Source organism: Plodia interpunctella, chromosome 15, assembly GCF_027563975.2.
Source record: "Plodia interpunctella isolate USDA-ARS_2022_Savannah chromosome 15, ilPloInte3.2, whole genome shotgun sequence".
Classification (NCBI taxonomy): domain Eukaryota; kingdom Metazoa; phylum Arthropoda; class Insecta; order Lepidoptera; family Pyralidae; genus Plodia; species Plodia interpunctella.
Window position 1 is genome coordinate 9456158 of NC_071308.1, and position 20278 is coordinate 9476435.

Here is a 20278-nt window from a genome sequence, read left to right on the forward strand (position 1 = left end):
AATGGTGCTTTATAAAGTAGATGGCGCTACTGTGCACAAAAACGTAAGTATTTTACCTCGATATCACCGCGGGGTGCAACTACTTGAGTTGTGAAAAATAACTTAGAAAATTAATTGCAATCTAATTTTACACGTGATCAAGAATTTATTTTTTTTATTGAAAAATAAAATAGCTATATTACTAATCTTTGTAAATGCGAAAGTCTGCCTATCTGTCTGTCTGTTCCGCTTTCACAACTAAGCCGCTGGACCGATTTTGATGAAATTTGATTACATGTAGATTATTTGATAGAAAAGACATCAACGCGTCACAATTAATTTTAATAAAAAAATATCCTTATAGGTATCGATACAGTTATAATATTTTATATTTTTCATTAAACGCAAACAAAATAATAAATTCAATAGATAAATAGAGAGCCAAAAGATTTATTTAAACCTTGAAGTTGGTGGGTTTGATTTATTAAGTGTGCTATTTAACGAAGATAAAATCGCATGTACCTATCCTACAGCCTAAGGGTATCAATAAACCATTTTTGGAAGATAAATATATTTCTATGTCCAGTTGGTTATACAATGTACTAAATAACTGAAGTAAACTAACCGAGGCTTCCTTCCGCTGGAAAATTTACTGTAAGGATAGCATTATTTCATAATATTGACCGTTATACAAAAACAAAATTTAAATAAAAAATATATACAACCCATTTAGTATTTTTTAATTCGATTAAAAATTAAACAGCGCTACTGGCCAGCAATAAATAATAAAATAAATAATAATAAAGTAAAACATCCCACCTTGTTTTAAATTTCGAACAATTCGAAAGCGGCATTCTAAATGAGATTAGAATACCGCCAAAAGGCGTTCTATTCGCAAATATTTAAATTCCAACATATTTATATAACTTGTTTAAATGATGGCGCTGTAATCATACCATTATAAAAGAAATACGTAAACTAAGTTTAGTTCCAAATTCAGCCGCACGTGATGTTATCTTTGCAGTTACAAAACAAAACGTCGTATGAATTCATATTATAGTATTCGGTATTTTCGATCGTATCTGTATTGTAGACACATGTATTGATGCAAATCAGACGTTACAAAATTCGACCTTGATCGCCGGTCATTTTTAGAAATGACTATTCTGCACACGACCTGCGACATGCGATGTGCTGTAACACGAGTTTATTATGAATACAATATTATTAATTAAATAAAGCATACTATTTTGAAAAATGCTAGATCAACTAATATTTTGGAGTGTGTAAATTTGCATGTATGTTTGTCACTTCTTTAAGCTTTATCTATTACTACCGATCAATTAGCATACATATTGTTAGAATCGCGGCGAAGGACATAAGCTACCTTTGATCCCTGAAGAAAATGGTATTCCCTTTTATAATTAACGCGTAGTAAATAAATATTAAATCATTACAGTCGAATTCACACATGGGAAAAATAATTTTACTTATAGTTTTTCCTCAACAAATTAGGCTCGCCGCATATATATAGGGTCATTAAAAAAATTTAATCCGGAGAAAAGGTCCAAATTCCATTGGAAAATGCTGAGGATTTTGCTGCAGTATAAGATTTTGTCGCAATAGATTCTCTAATGCCTGCTCCACACTATCGTCGAAGTCAGATGCGACGTAAATGAATGTATACATAAGCTTTATTAACTCCAGTAATACCAGCGATGTAAATCGAAACCGCTCCAAAAGTTTAAAATAGAACAAATGGAAAAGTAAACCGATCATTCCTGAGGGTAGGCGAAGAGTTTACTGACACTTTTTAAAACATAAATTAAAAATACTTTATCTTTTTACATACTGCGGTACACGGGATCATCGGGCTATCTTCGTTCGAGCTAATTTTCATTGGCATATTTCCTATTTGTTATTGCAAGCGCCCATAGGCTGTGGTGACATCTCCCTACTTTACCAAAATCAAATCATTTATTCAGAAATTAGGTCTTCACAGGCACTTTTTCACGTCATATTCTAAATGAAATGATGTTTATCAAAGCTATAAACTACAAGCATTTCGGAACGACCACTGCTTAGAAGAAATGCCGAAAGAAACTCATTCAAACAGTGTTGGTCCCTGTTATGCCAGGGACTTACCATTAGGGCTTACCATTTTTTAAATATAAATTTATGTATAATTTTTTATCTGTAATATAACAATGTAAGTACACAATAAAGTACATGGTCAAAAGGTATACTGAAACATATTATGATGTGATATATATATTATATATATTATTCCTTTATATATATATATATATATATATATATATATATATATATATATATATAATTAACCAAACAAAAAATCTTTTAATAAAAGATCGAGCTGACCAGTTGGTAGTATGAAAAAAGGTATGGTCTTGTATACGACAACCCTAAGTCGGCCGAATGACCACCGACCACAAATATTGACATTCTTCAAACATGACTATTGACCTACCATGTGTTTGGTGACAATGTTCACCATAGACATACCTTCTGAATTTTGCTACCGGATTCTATTCAAGGTTTTTTTAGGCTGTCTTAGCTATCTATTCTTCCTCAGCCGTTCAGCATCGGAGACCAGAATCCGCCTTTTCTACTTACCTATTAGTCTCCAATTCGCACGGTGATCGGCATCTCTAGTTGTCAGACTATTGGCAAGCATATCATGCTTGACGGCATCAAACCAGCATTTCTTGGGTTTGCCCCTTCTGCTAGGGCCAGGCGTGAGCGACATAGCTAGTTTAACATTTGTTCCCTACGTAATTTGCCGATAGGCTGTTATAGAACTGATGATTATGACGTGATTCCGATACTAAATACAGGAAGGAATTCGCAGGGAGAACGTAAACCTTCGTAAATTGATTACATTCGAGCACCCCGAACGCTCTTCCTTCAGAAGTTAGGACATTCAAAATGGCCGCCACTCTTAAAAGACGCTTATTTTTGGCTCAATATCTTAACCTATTCTGGGTAAAATCTCCCCCAACACCTTCGATGTTTAGTATATGATTGATATTGATCGTTTTCTTTTTAATTATTTAACTATATCTATCTAAAAGTATAAGCTTTCAGCAAATTAAAAAATTATTTATTTGCACAAAGCAGGGTACAGGCGATGTTTATTACAGAAAGAAAATAACAATCTATTTTGCTATATGTAATAGCATGCAAATATTTAGCCAGGATTGCCAGGCTAGGATATGTTGTAGGATATCTTAATAATATTACAAAATAAATGTGTTTATGTCAATGATTATTGGTTCATAACAATGTGTACCAATAATATCACTCACACAATTTTAATTTTATATAAACTAAATGGTCTTAAAACTGCCTTCAATAAAAAAATTCAAAACACTTTATTATGCAACTGTTTACAAAATGCAAGCTCTAATGTATATTTTTTTTTTTATAAAATTTGATTAATCATTACAATCAAATACTTTCTGTATTCGATTTTGAAATAAAATTCTGAATAAATTAAGATTTGCAATAAAAATTATTTAATTATGTCATGCACCGACTTGTCACGATTAAAATTCTGTTTTAGAAAGTTATACTTACAGTAATCACTACATAATATGAAACGAAGTCGCCTGCCGCGTCTGTCTGTTTCTAAGCTTTCTTCTTTAAACCACGATTATGAATCAGTTTTCACTGTGTTTTAGAAAAAAAATTAAGTTGATACCTACGGCGCAATAGACCATGCGAAGTTGGGCCCAATCGCTAAAATAATAATGCAAAATCTCAATACATTCATTATAACCCTAATCCCAACCAACAATCAATTTTAGAATTTACTAAATACTTTTTTATACAATTGCTATATGTCGCGACTGCTGTCTGCTTTCATTCCGAAAATAAGTACTGTTCCGTTGGGAAATCGACGCGGGCGAAGCCGCGAGCAAAAGCCTCACAAACCTCAATATTTGGAGGATCGTGATTACATGTCAATTTCTTAGACAAAAGCTAAATAAATAAAATATGGCGTCTCGTTGAGTAATTATTCCATTTATTACGTAATTAAATTTTACGGTTAACTCAATCTGTGTGATTTGTCCCTACTAATCGTAGCTATTAATCTATTTAAACAAAGTGAAGCCTACTGGTTATTAAGTAACAATTCTATTCTTTACATTCCTAATCTGAACGAGATCATCTTTGATTCGAACAGAATTGCCCAAGTGTTCCCATCGCGAAAGAATTAGGTATAATTGTACAGTGTTTGATAAGTAGCGGAGAATTTCATAAGTCGAAGTGCATGTTAACTGTGTGGTTGGCTATTTCTCTTTAAGTCAGCCTTGGGGTATAAGCTGAAGCGTTTTTGAGCGTTTTATTTGTCAAATTAGTTTTTAGAGAACTCCGCCAAATGACTCCTTCTGACACACAAGATTGACTTCACCAATGTATATGGTTTCGTCCAAATCGAAGGCACGCCATAGAATTATATAGATGCAGTTCTGTCCTAACCTAAATCTTTGTTTGAAATGGCTGTAAGTAATTCTAAGTTTCACAAATTCTTTTCTAAATTGATGAAGCATGTATTTGAAACTTGGATAACAATATTATAAAACTCTCGACTATCAAATATTTTACGAAAATATACTATGCTGAATTCCGTATATCAAATTCAAATTCAAATCATTTATTCAGAAATTAGACCTTCACAGGCACTTTTTCTCGTCAATCTTTATATTTATAGTTATTTCTCACAAGCTACAAACTACTGGCATTTCGGAACGACCACTGCTGAGAAGAAATGCCGAAAGAAACTCATTTGAACAGTGTTGGTCCCTATCATGCCAGATCGGCTTACCATTATTGTTTCTTACAATGTTTTTTTTTCTAATAATATATAAAAGTACATAATGTACATACTCAAAAGGTATATCAAAACAGGTTATGATTGTGATCCGAGTGCTGATTATAATATTATAATTATATATATATATATCGATGTGAAACACAATTAACTATATCAGAAAGCAGACGTTACGCACTGAATTATGCTTGCAATGTGATGACTTTGTATAAACTATTTTAATGCTCGATTCAGCAAGTTAAAAGCTAAAAGTTAAAGTACAAAATGATATTCGCCATCCGCGTTATACTTGCTCCTAAACAAAAAACTCGAATTTAGAAATGCCAGCAATATAACTCTTACACTCAGTTTTTTTTTAACTTTGACCTCAAAAATGATCGCGTGCAATATAATTTCATCTCATACTATTATTACACATGTGAACAAATTAATGAGCAAATAGATGAGTAACTTAGATACATCATCAACTCGAGCAAAACCCAGTGTCTAACCTCTTACAAGTTACGTATATGTCGACCTGTCAACCGAAGCGCTGCAATCGTTAAGAGTACAACATCTAAATATACGTTTTTATTCTAAAATCAAAATCAAATAATTTATTCAGAAATTAGGCCTTCACAGGCACTTTTTCACGTCATATTCTAAATTAAATGATGTTTACCAAAGCTACAAACTACTAGCATTCTAATAAAATAAATAGATTGATTTAACGTGATCGGTCTTGCTTATAGACACACCTGAGTTTGAGAAGATTTGACCCGTGACCTCCGTATGCATACTGTCCATTGACTACACTACTTGGAGCTTGGCCCCATTGCCACGTTGCGCTCCGTCGCGTTGACGGCCGTCGACGAATCAAACCTGAATAACGCAAAAATTGTATGCAGTTTCAACGTACGTCGACGCACATCAATGTCAAAACCTAGAAAACAACAGAGTACGACCGAGCCGACAATGTGCTGCGTTGTCACAACGGAGCGCAACGAAGCAATTATGACTAATGATAACAAATTGTATATATGTGTATATGTATATTCGTAAAAAAAAATAAATTATTGTCATATGTAATTTCTGTACTTTCGTTATTTTCTATCCTTCTATTTAAGTTGTAAAAATCGCATTTAAAACTTTTTGTTGCAATTTACTTAATGTTGCAAATTCATTTTGGTGTTACCTATTACTCTTAAAAGTGCCACAAATTGGCGCGTATCAATTATCATCTGTCTAAAGAGAATTGAGAATGTGACAACACAACACCTATCGCACCATTAATTAATGATCATTAATGATATGGAAAAATAATTAACATATTAAATTAAAAAGTATGTTTTATGCAAATGTCGTATCACATACACACACGACACGACACACACATACGACATTATACTGATTATACTCCTACAACGACTGATTATTGATTGGATTATTGACTGATAAGTATATATATTTTCCTTTCATCAGCACTTGATCACAATCATAATATGTTTCAATATACCTTTTGATCATGTACTTTATTGTGTACTTACATTGTTATATTACTGATAAAATTATACATAAATTTATTTTTAAAAAATGGTAAGCCCTTCTGGCATAATAGGGACCAACACTGTTTGAATGAGTTTCTTTCGGCATTTCTTCTCAGCAGTGGTCGTTCCGAAATGCTAGTAGTTTGTAGCTTTGGTAAACATCATTTAATTTAGAATATGACGTGAAAAAATGCCTGTGAAGGTCTAATTTCTGAACAAATGATTTGATTTTGATTTTGATTGATTTAAGTAATTGTGTCTTGTTCCTATAAGGCCTCAGCCTAAGATCCCACGCATGGGGTGTCCACAATGTTTCGCCATCTCCTGGTCCTGAGCTAACCGCTTCATGTCAGGCCTGATTGAAGTAACTAACACTTTTTAATTATTAATACTTACTATTATTATTATTAATACTTGTGTTTAAATCAAAATACAGGTTTTAACCATCCTAATTGCAACATAAAGTTAGATTATAATGTCTTTTACTTTTTATGTAATTTGCAAAAGCTGTGGTTTTCCAACCAGCCGTCTGTCTGATGAACTCTTTTTGAAAATGCTACTCCTGACGTTAAGGCCCTTAGTACGTCTTCCATAGGAGGATATGGAGTGATACGCCGCCGCATGAAGATAAGTATTGTACAGACAGAGGCTTTGTCCGCATTGTATACTTTCAAGTGCAATAAGTAGTAATATACACCCATTAGACGCAAAGGTCAGGTAGACGAAAGTTGGCGCTGAGCCAAAATTTTCCTAATCTATACGACTTGTATGTATATACAAAAGTTTAAAAGGTCAATGCTTTGATTTTCTTGTGGATCTATATATAAATGTGTACGGAACTTATTATTTTTGAGCACAATGGCGCAATAGTAAGCGCGCCCGACTTTTATAGTTCGAAACGTTCGACACTGGGATGGGTGACCAAAAATGTATTTTCTCGAGTTTTATGGAAGTTTTACAAGGTAACTATGTTTTAAGGATGACGATGAATTTCAAACACAATTTATACAAAGACAGCACCTGTGTTACATGCAAATCAATGTGCACTTTTGCGTTTCAGCTTGTGCGCACACGCAAGTCCATAGTCAACTTGTGTGTAGATTTCTTCAAGCTGTTTTTCTTAGTTTATGTAAATAGTGTTATATATAATAGCTATAGACGTAAAAGTCCTTCCTAAAAATGCTTCTTTTAACAATTTAGCAAAGCGGTTATTAGTGCATACGATGTCTAAGCTATTTATCACTAAGTATCCATGAATTAAAGACAGCAATTCACAAGACGCTTATATAATACTTGTGTTATACAAAATAATGATATTGCAGAAATAACATTTTTGCTTGCATTTGTTACGTTTAAGTACACTATTTCCAAAATAATACATTATTTTCCAAAATCAAACAATGTCTTGACTTTCCAAAATCAAACAATTCTTTGGGAAATAGTGGATTTAACTTAATTAGTCAATCCACTATTTCCCGAAGAATTGTCATTTCATGATAAAATAAGACTTTACCTATCCTTTCTGTTATCTTTAGTTATGAGCAGCGCTTGTTGCTGTGGTAGTACAGACTTCGATAGTCACTATGGGAGCACCAAAAATATTATTATCAAGAGTTATTTATTCTGTTGCTCAAACATTGAATCAGTGAAATAAATTATTCCTAGTTTCTTTGATGTGCTGGCTGAAGAGACTGAAACTGAATCTTTTATCTATACTATTATTATAAAGCGTTTGTGAGTTTGTGACTTTGTGAGTTTGTATGTTTGAGGCGGGTAATCTCCGAAACTACCACACCGTTTTAAAAAATTCTTTCACCATTAGAAAGGTACATTATCCAAGATTACTATAGGATATATTTTATCTGAAAATTCCCACGAGAGCGAAGCCCCGGGCAACATCTAGTACCTGATAATAATATAACGGAAAATAGGTTACAATTTAGTTACCCCATATAATTTATACTCCTCTGTTCATACTATATTTTCGTTCTGTCGGCATGTAGGAGATTGTTTACAGATGTCTTCGCCGGTCACAGAGGGCGGCACTTTCGACCATTAACCGTGGCTTAGCGGTTAATCCACGGTTTAGGTTTGAGTTTATGTCAGTCGTTTAAATATAGTCGTATTCATGTTACATTGCGGTACAAATCTCGTAATACGTGTAATATCTCGTACAATACTGGCGTTGCTAAAATTCGTAATACATTATGCATCTTGTGACATCTTCGTCTATTAAGTCCAATTCAAAGTCGTAATCATATCCCCTAATTTACTAGAAATACTAAAACTTTTTATTTATTAATTTTTACGATAAAAACTAATGTTTCAATTCATTTTCGATAGGGCAAATTCTTTCTTTTATCTCCACGATATTCTATTTCATAGCCATAAAAAAGTACTGCTTTACTTAAAGTAGGTACTTCTAAATTACGTGCTACTTTGTACATGTCCGCCCAACCTAGCGCCGATTGGCTGTGAGATATCCCTTCATAGGATAAATCCGCCGCTCTGAATGTGCCTTTCTTGTAATTTTCATTATACATAAATTCGTCATACAGTCATTACCACATTTATTTTTCGTACAAGTACTCTGTGGCAAAACTATATAGTTTAGTACTAAAATTAATTTTTGACAAAATTAAACATGTTGTGACGACTATTGCTAACAACGCATGCACGATCTTTAAGTATGTCGCTCACATGTCAAGATACCCCTGTATAGATCTTTATGCAATGTGTTAATAGCGACCAATTTCCTACGTATGTAGGTAGGTAAATGCACTTGACTGTATTCATTTACAGGTACTATATTCACCCCTTGCTCCCGTGAGAAATTCGGGATGAAAAGAAAATTTGATAGTAGGTTTTACTCTACACATAATATATCAAACTTCATCTATAGGTATCTAATTAAGTAACAGACAAACATACTTTCTTTTATATTATTAGAAGAATGCGAAAGTTTATGAAGATGTTTAAATATTTGTTTATCATACTTTAAAACCACAGATTTTAGTGAAATTTCGAACTTAGACCAAAATTCATGGAAAGTTGTGTATAGTTCTGGAATAGGACCAGACCATAGCCTCCCTTGGATGTAGTAAGAGGCGACTAAGGGATAACTATACACAGCCCCCAACGCAACCGGGAATATGCGGAGATGAGAGTAAGATAGACAAGTTGACCGGTGCTATCAACAAACTGATAGGTGCTATTCGGATTGGTGCGCAAAACCGCATTCTATATATCATCAGATATAAACTTGTCATGTTCCTTCTGTCGTTGTGGAAGGTGTCAAGCCTCGACCTCCGACATGTAAAATAGATATGCTACGTGTACATAACTTGTTGTTAAATATTAAATACATCAGAATCTACTTAATGTCTAAATGTCACATAGCTTCACGCTTCCGCTTTGAAACCAGTATAATTGTATAAATAAGTTAAATTTACTTTTGATGACACCTAAATTGATACAAATAAGCTAAATTTAAATAACTCATATGCACATAGAAGTAAATAACGAAGAATGAAAATATAAAATGTGTATGTTACTTCTTAGAAGTAAATAACGAAGAATGAAAATATAAAATGTGTATGTTACTTCTACGGATTCACCTATAAATTACGTACGTCACACGTCTCATGCGAGAGGGAGGGGGTTGGTGAAGTGTGACAGGGGTTAAATTAAAAAAATACATAATTAAAATACACGAGTTTGCTGGTTTGAGACTCGTGATACGTTATGAGGTACGTACGTAAATTAATAACAAAGAATATATAAATAGGAATGTACACAATTAACGGGACAGCTCTTTTAATTAGAACAATTGTAAATTAATTATATACATCGCAATATAATTAATCATCTCACAAATACATGACAAACACAAACACAAAAAAAAAAGTCAAAAATTCAGTATTACTCACATTACCATGCCATGGCCATGATAATTAATATTCTCATCAATCCTTTGTGATGTCTCTAGTTCCATTGACTATTCCTGTAACATCAATATTCGGTTATTTAATTTACAGGAGAATTTACGTCAATCAAGTAAATCAAGTGAAAATTATTTACAAGTCAACATCACAAATATCTTTATTTGATTCATATATCCGTTTAACTCATTTAAGTAATTAATGTATGCTTTTAATTACCATTCTGCAATATTTACACAAAAAAATTAGGTAATGATAATTTTAATTACCACGCCAAAACCATCCTAACCTATGACCTTATCATTATTACCTTCAGCCTAAAATTCGAAAAATCTTGCCCTCCAATTAACCAAAACTTCCTATATACATCTCCCTGGCTTGCACAACCTAACCTATCCTTTCGCTGCCCCACCGCGTCAGGTTAGGTATATAGCATCAGATAGCATCCTCAACGACACACAACCTCACAACGACCCGAAGTGACCCAACACTAAGCATCATGAGAGCCTTCGTAGCGGTAAGTCCAGTGCTAAAAGTGCCGTGTAGTGAATTTAAAAAGTTAAAAAAAAAAGTAAAGTGACAGTGCTAGTGACGTTCCGAAATCAAAAATGAGTGACAGTGATCGATAGAACATTTTTTTTTGTTTTTTGAGTTCGGAAATTTGGAAAATGGAACAATGCACTCTTGATTTCCGAACGTCATTAGTGATCGCGTTGATGTTTGATTGGAATCTGGATTGTCAAAAGTGAACGTGCACCATAAATCCCTCTTGGGATCGAAAATATATAATTTTTATTTTTTTTTAAATCATAGTTACCATTTCAATATAATCTGGTAGTAATAGGTTTCATTCTTCTAACGAAAGTATGAAGTATTATTTTCAGTCATCTATGCGATTACATTATGGCAAGAATTCCGATAATCAACGTAATCAGTTTATTTTTCAGTCAAAGTATCATTCAAGTTTTCGTTATTTTATGGTTGTTAGAGTTTCGAATTATTTTTGTTAGAGTTTATTGTAACAGTCATGTGAAAAATTCAGTATTGATTTTATCCAATTTATAAGATAAATTCCCTCTTGCTAGTCACTATCATAAGAAGCAATCACCCAATCATAAGAAGCGAGAAAGTGTTACCAACAATTTTCGCATACAAATAAGAACGCACCAAATATTTCATGATCTTCCATTCAAACGTCTCGGCAATCTCTAGAGATTATCATTCATGTTTTTCTTACGATTAATAGCTTATTGTGAGACGTTCCCATGGAGCATAACATCGATTTTCTTATTATTTCACAGGCGAATAAATTTAAACGTTTGGTTTTTTGGCAATATCCATGTCATAATATTAACTTATAAAGTCATACAAACGCGAACCACATCCCTAATGTAATTAGTTACATATTTTGATTTTATTCTAAAAAAAAAACTGACCGAAATACCAATTTAAAACCAGAGAAAAAGTACATAAAGTAAATATATAATATGAAAATGAAATACTCTTATATATCGATAGAATAAAAGTAGGGAGGTTTTTGTCCAGCTAAGGGATATATTAGAGTAACCCGTTGATTGACCCCCAATGTCCAGTAATGTAATTTGCGGCTACAAAGATGATAACTAGGAAGAACGTCAACAAACTCTCTACTTTGTCTCTTCGCCAATATACTAATCTTACACAGAGTACCAGAGGTTGCCTTCCGAAGCACGAATATAACATTCTTTACGGACGAAATTGATTTAGCTTCCGACGTGAATCTGACTAGCTGTAGTCACGTCTTCCACTGCCCTTCTTCCCATTTTCATTGGGATAGACTCTTCGGGAATCCATGGTTTTTAGTTTGGTAAATAAACGTAATTTCAGTTCAGTCTCACTGAACCTCATTTCTTCCCATGAGGATCGAACTGACCTCCAGATCACATTACGTTACGATTTGATGCCACCTCATCCACCCTATGTAATTATGAAGTAAACAAACATATAATCCTGATTCCTTAACATTTCCCAAGCTTTAGTCGTACTGACCTGTGCCCTCTGCCCACCCATCTTGGCTTGCCCAATCGGAAGGTGTACATACCTTTCGTAATGTAATCAGTAGCAATATATTTATTACTTGAGTAATAATCTAAGTGCAATTTTATAATAATTATATAATATATATATATATATTTTATAATTTTGACGACCTCGGTGGCGCAGTGGTAAAGTTCTTGCCACTGAACCGAGAGATCTCGGGTTCGATCCCCGGTCGGGTCATGATGGAAAATGATCTTTTTCTGATTGACCCGGGTCTTGGATGTTTATCTATTTATGTATTTGTTATAAAATATAGTATCCCATAACACAATTCTCGAACTTACTTTGGGGCTAGCTCAATCTGTGTGATTTGTCCTAATATATTTATTTATTTATTTATAAGGAAACCTTAACTTTAAAATTTTAATCAAATAAATGAAATACGTCTACCCGGATTGTGAAACTGATAAGATCTTTAGCTTTTTTAAAGAAATAATATTTAATATAGGTTACCCATGTATCTTAATAACTCTTTGTACAGACAGCGGCACTTTAATCTATTCAAAGTTATAGCAAAGTCACCATTAATACCGGGGCATATTTAGGGGTCCGGGGGTCCGTGGAGGGTGATGCCAAAAGATAAAAACGCCTTATGAATTGCTTATATAAGCCAGTACGAAACTCAATAACAATATACTTCAAAAATCTGCAAAGGAATTTGCAGACTTTATTTTTTAAATATTTAAATGCAATCTATAAAAAGATTTTATATATTTAACTTTCTAATGTGCATTATGCTGGAGGTAATTATATAGCTGATGTGAAATATTCATCTTTTTTACATAATAAGTTATACAATAATGACTTTATTATTCAAAAATTCGCGCTAATCTGAATAACAAATGTTGAAGCGCCACTGTTATTGAAAAGGAAGAATTCGGAACACAATTTTATTTATGATATATTTTATATATTGTTTAGTAGTCCATACCTATTACAACTTAATTTTTTTCTTGCCTGTGGTGTCCCACTGCTGGGCACAGGCCAGAAATATCTACCAAATCTAGAAAAAAATTTGTCGTCCGCACCTTCGGTGGTGGCACCTCGGATCTTTAACTATATGTATTTCATCCAAATTTCATCAATATCAGATCAGCAATTTAGCTGTGAAAGACTTTGGCATTTGTTATATTAGTATGGAAGTGTGGATATTGCACGGCAATTTTATGTGTTCTATTTATCTCACCAAAGAGACATATTAACGATTATAGCCAATCATTTGGCGTATACATTCCAAACATCTCGTAGCCATCACCTACTTGGAAGCATGACGAGCATACGAAGTGCCCCTTCATTGGCTATATTACTAGTACAGTCGACAGCATAGTCTAGTTACCTTATCTTTATACTGTATAATTTGCAATGAATTTGGGTAGGTTGATGTGCTGTCTACTGTACACGTGTCGCAAAACATTCTAATGCTCGTATTGGATTTCCAAATCGAGTATATATAGAATTCTAAATAAGGACGTAAATCTTACGCGCTTTGGATGTAATAATAAGAATTATTGTGAAATTGTGGTTGTTTCTCACTAAATGACAACGCTTAGTGTACAATAAGTATAAAATGGAATAGAATTTTTCCTAAATTGTTATTTAGTTTTGAATTAACTACACGGATCTTATAGGAATATAAAATGATCGTGATTGTTTACTATATAAAGCACAGATGCCGATAGAACGCAATCTTTTTACCAAAAATACAAAATCAATAATATTTTCTTTCATCTCACACTGTAACAAAATTATTTAAATAGTTCTCTTTTACGGTACTAAAGTTATGGCAAATCAACAAAACCCCATGCAAACAGACATTTACAATTTGGACATTAAACATTAAATTTTTATACTGTGACTTTCTCATATTTCTCATGTATGAATATTAGAAACCAATATTAGCAAATCAAGACTAGAAGCCTGTTCACACCAATAGCTTTTATATTTAGCCAGGCCAAACAACGCTGACATAAACTATGTTTACTGTTTGTCTATTCCATTAGAGGGAAAACACGAAGCTATGAATGTTATATTCAATATTGGAATTAGAGATTTTCATTTATTTTTTGCAAATTCAGCGTGCATCGTCGAGCTTGGTTCAAGTCGCCTAAAGACATCTGACATAACTTTTACGACTGACCGACATCTATTGGCAAGTCTAGAGTGCAAATTTTGAATAAAATCTAACACATTCGATAAGAATGAAATAATCTTGCTTCTCTCTTCTTCATAGTCGTATTCCTCATTGCTGAGGGTCGTGGTCATTACGTGAAATGATACACACATAACGACTTTCTTGGCACTATTAATGGAGTGGTTTGCCATTGCCTTCTCCATTTCACACACAAATTGATAATCAACCAGAGTGTAGGTTTCCTCACGATGTTTTCCTTCACCGGAAGCAAGTGGTGGTCACTCTTGCTTTAATCATGTAATATATAAGAATGATGACTTGATTATTACAAGACTAATCGTAAAATTTACGAAAACCAATTCATCGCTATGTAATCCACTAGCGTGACTCGCAACCTTGAGTCCAGTTCCACTTAAACTAAGCTACATTACTAAAATGTGCCTGATTAAATATATCAATAAAATTACTGTCAACTAGGAGAAATATTGTTTTAATTAAGCAGCACATTTTGTACTTGCTTTCCTATTTACTGTATGTCTCTTTCTTGTATATCTGTGTACAACTGTTAGCTATTAGATATGCCAAGTCTAGTGGAAGTACGGATTATGGATTCGCATGTCATAGTTGAAAGCTTAATGCCGTCGCGTGACTTCCGCAGTCATCGCGGACGTGACGCAATATTCCTCAGATGTAATGTTTCAGTGACATTCTCATTCTTCTATTCCAGGGGCCTGATTCTCACGCAATCGAAGCTCACTCACTTCATCGATTTCCTCCAAGTTTTCTAGATGGTTTTGAGCAAATTTATAAACGAAAAAGTTTTATCTATTGAATGCGTTTGATCGTACTTTTGTGACGGTGATTTTTTGTAAATGCAGGAACAGTGCTTCAGAAAAATAACGGAGAAAACTGATGAAGTTAACTTCGATTGCGTCGGGGCTCAAGATTATATTCTAAATTCGTCCAATATTTGCGTGCCAAACATTGCCAGTTATAATATTAATACTACTGAAGCCTTACATGGAACCTATATCTTATATCTATAGGCTATTTTTAACGATCAATTGAGATACAAAATTAACTGTTGATCAATATATTTCATAACAAGATTTATTGCACAAACATCACTGACAATAAATAATCTACAATCAATATTAGGAGGACATCTGACCCGAGAGCGATAGATCAGAACACTTCTATTAGATCAGAACACTCTATCTAGACGTAATGATACCTTTAGTAACATTTATTGGTTAATGAAATTACAAGTTACACAAAAACACAAGTTGATTTTTATTTGAAATCATTGTAGACGTGGAACAGTATCCTTGTCAGTGGAGATAACTTATTTTACTTACGTCTTATCAATGCTAATTCTTTTATTTTATAAACATTTCTTTTTTTTTTCAATATTAAGCACTAGTAACTTACTTCATTCAACATCATATATGAGCAACTCACTATAATATACCTAATACGATCATCATATTTCTAATAATATCAGCAAAAATATGTGTACCTACTTCCGTGCATAAAATAAATGTAACTAAAAAATGTTGTATTCTTTACTTTATCTTATGACTATATTAAATCTTGATGAACTACTGAATTAATATCATACAATAACATCTTATTACTAGTATTAATAGCTATTTTATCCTATTACAGTGAAAAACCCTTTCTCCTTTTCGTCGACGTTCTGTGGTGTGTATTTATCAAACAAATTCCAATAAAGCCGCGAATCGGGATTCAGTTATATCACAGTCCTAGTAAGGTCAGAGATCAGCTAGCGAGGTAGATTTGTGCGAACCCCAGCCTCCGTGACGCAACCCTTCCCGTTCAACTCTGACCTCGCACTTTCACTCCAAATCATTGTCTATCGAATCATCAAACGTACATTAGACCAGATGAACTGGTCCGGATTAACTGAAACTTGTGAAATAACAGCTATAACTCTTTTTGATGATTAGAAGACTATACTTTCAGTTCTTGCACTAAGACAAGCATTGAAAGTTTTGGTAGATACTAACTTATCTATAGTAGAATAGGATAATGATATCAAAATGTATCAAAATGTAAACGACGAGATTGACAAAAACCAAAATGTAATAAATTAAAGCTAAACTTAACATTACAATAAATTGCAACGAATGAAAATTGACCCTATTCCCACGAGCATAATTTTGGTTGCTTCTCAGTTATCAAACAATCACACGTCGAAAACAAGCGTGATGAGAAAAAAAGTAAAAGTCAGGTAGATCACAAGTGAACTTACAAGTTGACCCACAATTTCAAATTTCACTTTCAATTACTTCGACAGCTAGAAAAATATGCAAAGAATTGGTCAATATAAAAGGTTTTGCGTAACCATTAAATAAGACTGTTATTTACATATATTTCAATACTGAGATGCGAACGCATTAGCAAACAGAGATCGGAGGAGAAAGTAAAGACAATACGTGCATTTATCGTTAGATGTGGCAACAAATGATCGTCAAATTGCCCTATTGTGGTCCGACATGTTTTGATACGGCCATTTGCAAATTCAATGTTGTGTTTCTTGTTACTTTTTAAAAATCGATGGCGATTGTGATTAGGTTATTGCTTTTGAATTTTAAATAAAGTTAGTATTTTTGCTACCTAATATTTTAATTTACAACGTAAAATGAATGTATAGTCAATGAATAATTCTATTTGTACTTTATTTTATTCTATTTCGACTTATATTAAAAATTTCCTAATCGAAAGATGTAGATCCCTATTCAGTAAATTTTAGAACAGTAGCAACCTGCAATAAAATATCCATAAGAGTTAGTTAGCATCAACATAAATAGAGTTTAACTACCGATGATAAAATTCAAGAGGCTATTGTAGACCTAACGACTGTTTTACAACATACAACATAGACACTATCACCCGTAATATAATTCTTTAGAAATTCTTATTAAGGTTCATGAGTGTAGATTTTATTTGGCTTGCAGTAATAGCTCTTCATACGAGTTTACAAACACATTAACCTATTTTATGGGCTTAATACTGAGGGCTCTTAAAGCCATATTCCTTTTATTGCTTTAAAGTTAACATTATGTAAGGTTACGCTTATTTGTTTAGAGTTACGTAATGACTTGGATGCTTATGGAATCTTGTGCATAATTATTAGTATCTTATGAGTAGTAATAAAACTTTGAACCGCTGCATCAAAACAAAAATGTGTTTTTACATTCATATCCAGAAATTTCCAATTTAAAAACATCAATCAATCACTAAAAATGTTTTTTGAATCTTCGAACTCGATTGACAAACCGACTAATTATTTCCTTCTTCCACAGTGCATAGCCCTTGCGTTGGTATCAGTCCACGCCGAGCCCCCATCCGGCTACAACTACAACCGCCCCTCAGGAGGCGGAATCAGCGGTGGCTTCAGCGGCGGCTTCAGCGGCGGCCTGAGCGGCGGCGGCAGCTACCGCGCCGTCTCCTCCGGCTACCAGACCTCCGAAGGCCAGAACGTCGACCCCCAACTCTTGGAACAAGTCCGCCAGATCCTCCTTAAAGAAGAATCTCAATCTTCATCTGGATCAGGATTCGGCGGTGGATACGCCAGCGCTCCCTCTTCGTCCTACGGTGCCCCTGCTCCTTCCTCATCTTATGGAGCCCCATCCTCCTCATACGGTGCCCCATCTACCTCTTACGGTGCCCCATCTGCCCGCGTTGTAGGCATCGACCTTGAAGGAGTCCGTCAGGCTATCCAAGTCGCTCAGTTCGAGCAGTCCGGAGGCTCTTCAGGTGGATACCCATCTGGACCTTCCTCCTCGTACGGTGCCCCCGCCCGCGCCCCCTCCGGCAGCTACGGCGCCCCCTACTAAGTAACCAACCAAAAAAATGACAGGGCAGTTCAGTTTTCAGTCACTAAAAATGAATGATCCCTGTCGGTCGACGTTATTCGTGAGCGCTCTATACATCTGTGGGCGCATGCGAATGTTTAAAAAGTTCGGCCGGTGGCCACGTACAATGTAGGTGGTGCCGGTCCGGCCGAGTCGTTCCACCTTCGGCCAACGCCTGCGACTGTGCACGATCACGGGTTACCAGTTCTCCTGCGAAAGTCACTGCTTAATTTTCATCACTCCGGCTCTTTATCTTTATTATAACAAGAGAAAGATTCAGATAGATGGATGTTACGCAGTGTTTTCGTGGTTGGGCTATAGATGCACCAGCGGCGAGCCAGTCGTGACTTTTCCTGTCGAAACGAAGTGGCTTGTCGCTGGACTCGGCTCATGTCTTGTATAAAGTATCATAAGATAGCATAATTTATATTAATAAGTTTTATTATTTTTGTTTACAAAAAAATAAATACATTTTGACACCGTAATTTGTACTTTTATTTATTGTTATCCTGATTCATCGAATCATGGCAGTTTCATTAATTTCTTCTTTTCTATTGCTTGGTTTATTTTCGAAATACTGACAACTGAGTACTACTATCCAATTGTAAAATACGAGGATATACGACATCTAAGAGACCCTTACCCAATACTTCTGGCTATGTGAAACTCAAACCACTATAATAATTTAGACGACCATTAATTTGTTTTGTCTAAAACACCTTAATTTTTGTACCAATAGCGTACACGTTTAAACTGTGTATCTATTTTTAAAACTTTCAAACCCGTATTAGGTAAAGCTGCGTTACCCATTGACCAACATTATGTAATACAACTAAATCATGGAAGCAATTATGACAAAGGTCAATTTCATAAGCTGAGGCAGTTTAATGGTGGCGATTGAGGTGACGATGGAAACATCTCTAGCCTTTGACTCGTTGCGCAACCAGTCGTGAGGAAAACATTCGAGGGTATATTGGCACAGTAGTAATTACGTCAAGTTGAAGGCAACCCTTATCCGCCATGATGAAAACAAAAACTATTTCCCAGTTCCCAATCAGATTGTGAACTGGCCAAAAATAATTCAAAACTGAACCGTATATATATATAAGAATTCAAATCATAATATGTTCGAAAACAAATGCGAGTGGATCAACTTGAAAATTATAAAATCTATCTAACCCATAATTTTAGAAAATAGGTGTTTCGAATTTTGAACTCCGCCGCCACTTCGCCGCCAATTTTGCGTATGACCATGTAATTAGTAGGTACTCTGTAGTACCTACTCATTCCATGCGTATGACGTTCCAAACAAAGAACCAGTATTTTTACATTCAATAACCAACCCACTATTCCAAATTATTATTTATGATGTCAATTTTTAGCATATACTTAATTATATTAGCTAGTTTATTACACAGCTAGTCTTGTGAAATTCGTACTCATGAAATAACATTACGTCAAAGATTTCTATCAAAAAACGATCGCCTCAGTTTTATGACAATGCAAGAATATATCGTCATCTCGTTGCTTCAGTAATTTCCTCAATCTATCATTAGCAGATGGCTGGACATTATCAAAACGCCGAGTTTCAGCCCCATGAATAAGGCGGAGATTGTGGCTTAGCTATACTAGCTATCAGAATAGCCTTGTTGCCTGAATATTACACCGGACCTACCTCCAGAGAACCCATGAACTCGAAGAGCAATAGCCAATATAATAAGGCCGAAGAATTTGATTGTTAAAACGCGCTGTTTTCTGAAACCTATATCCATATATTATAAGCCTTCGTCTATTCATAAATGAATATAAATAAATGATAATTACGTTGAAAATAATTAAGACTTTTGTAGTTATATGTAAGATAGTCACATTCATGAGAAATG

General features: G+C 34.3%; 1 protein-coding gene across 1 annotated transcript; it reads left to right on the forward strand.

Moving 5' to 3' along the window:
- The first annotated feature begins 10709 nt into the window (after positions 1–10709).
- Positions 10710–18880, forward strand: LOC128675992 (uncharacterized protein). The gene is made up of 2 exons (XM_053755873.2): positions 10710–10821; positions 17844–18880. The coding sequence occupies exons 1-2, from the start codon at positions 10804–10806 to the stop codon at positions 18375–18377; spliced, it is 552 nt and encodes a 183-aa protein (XP_053611848.1). The 5' UTR covers positions 10710–10803; the 3' UTR covers positions 18378–18880.
- The last annotated feature ends 1398 nt before the right edge of the window (positions 18881–20278 follow it).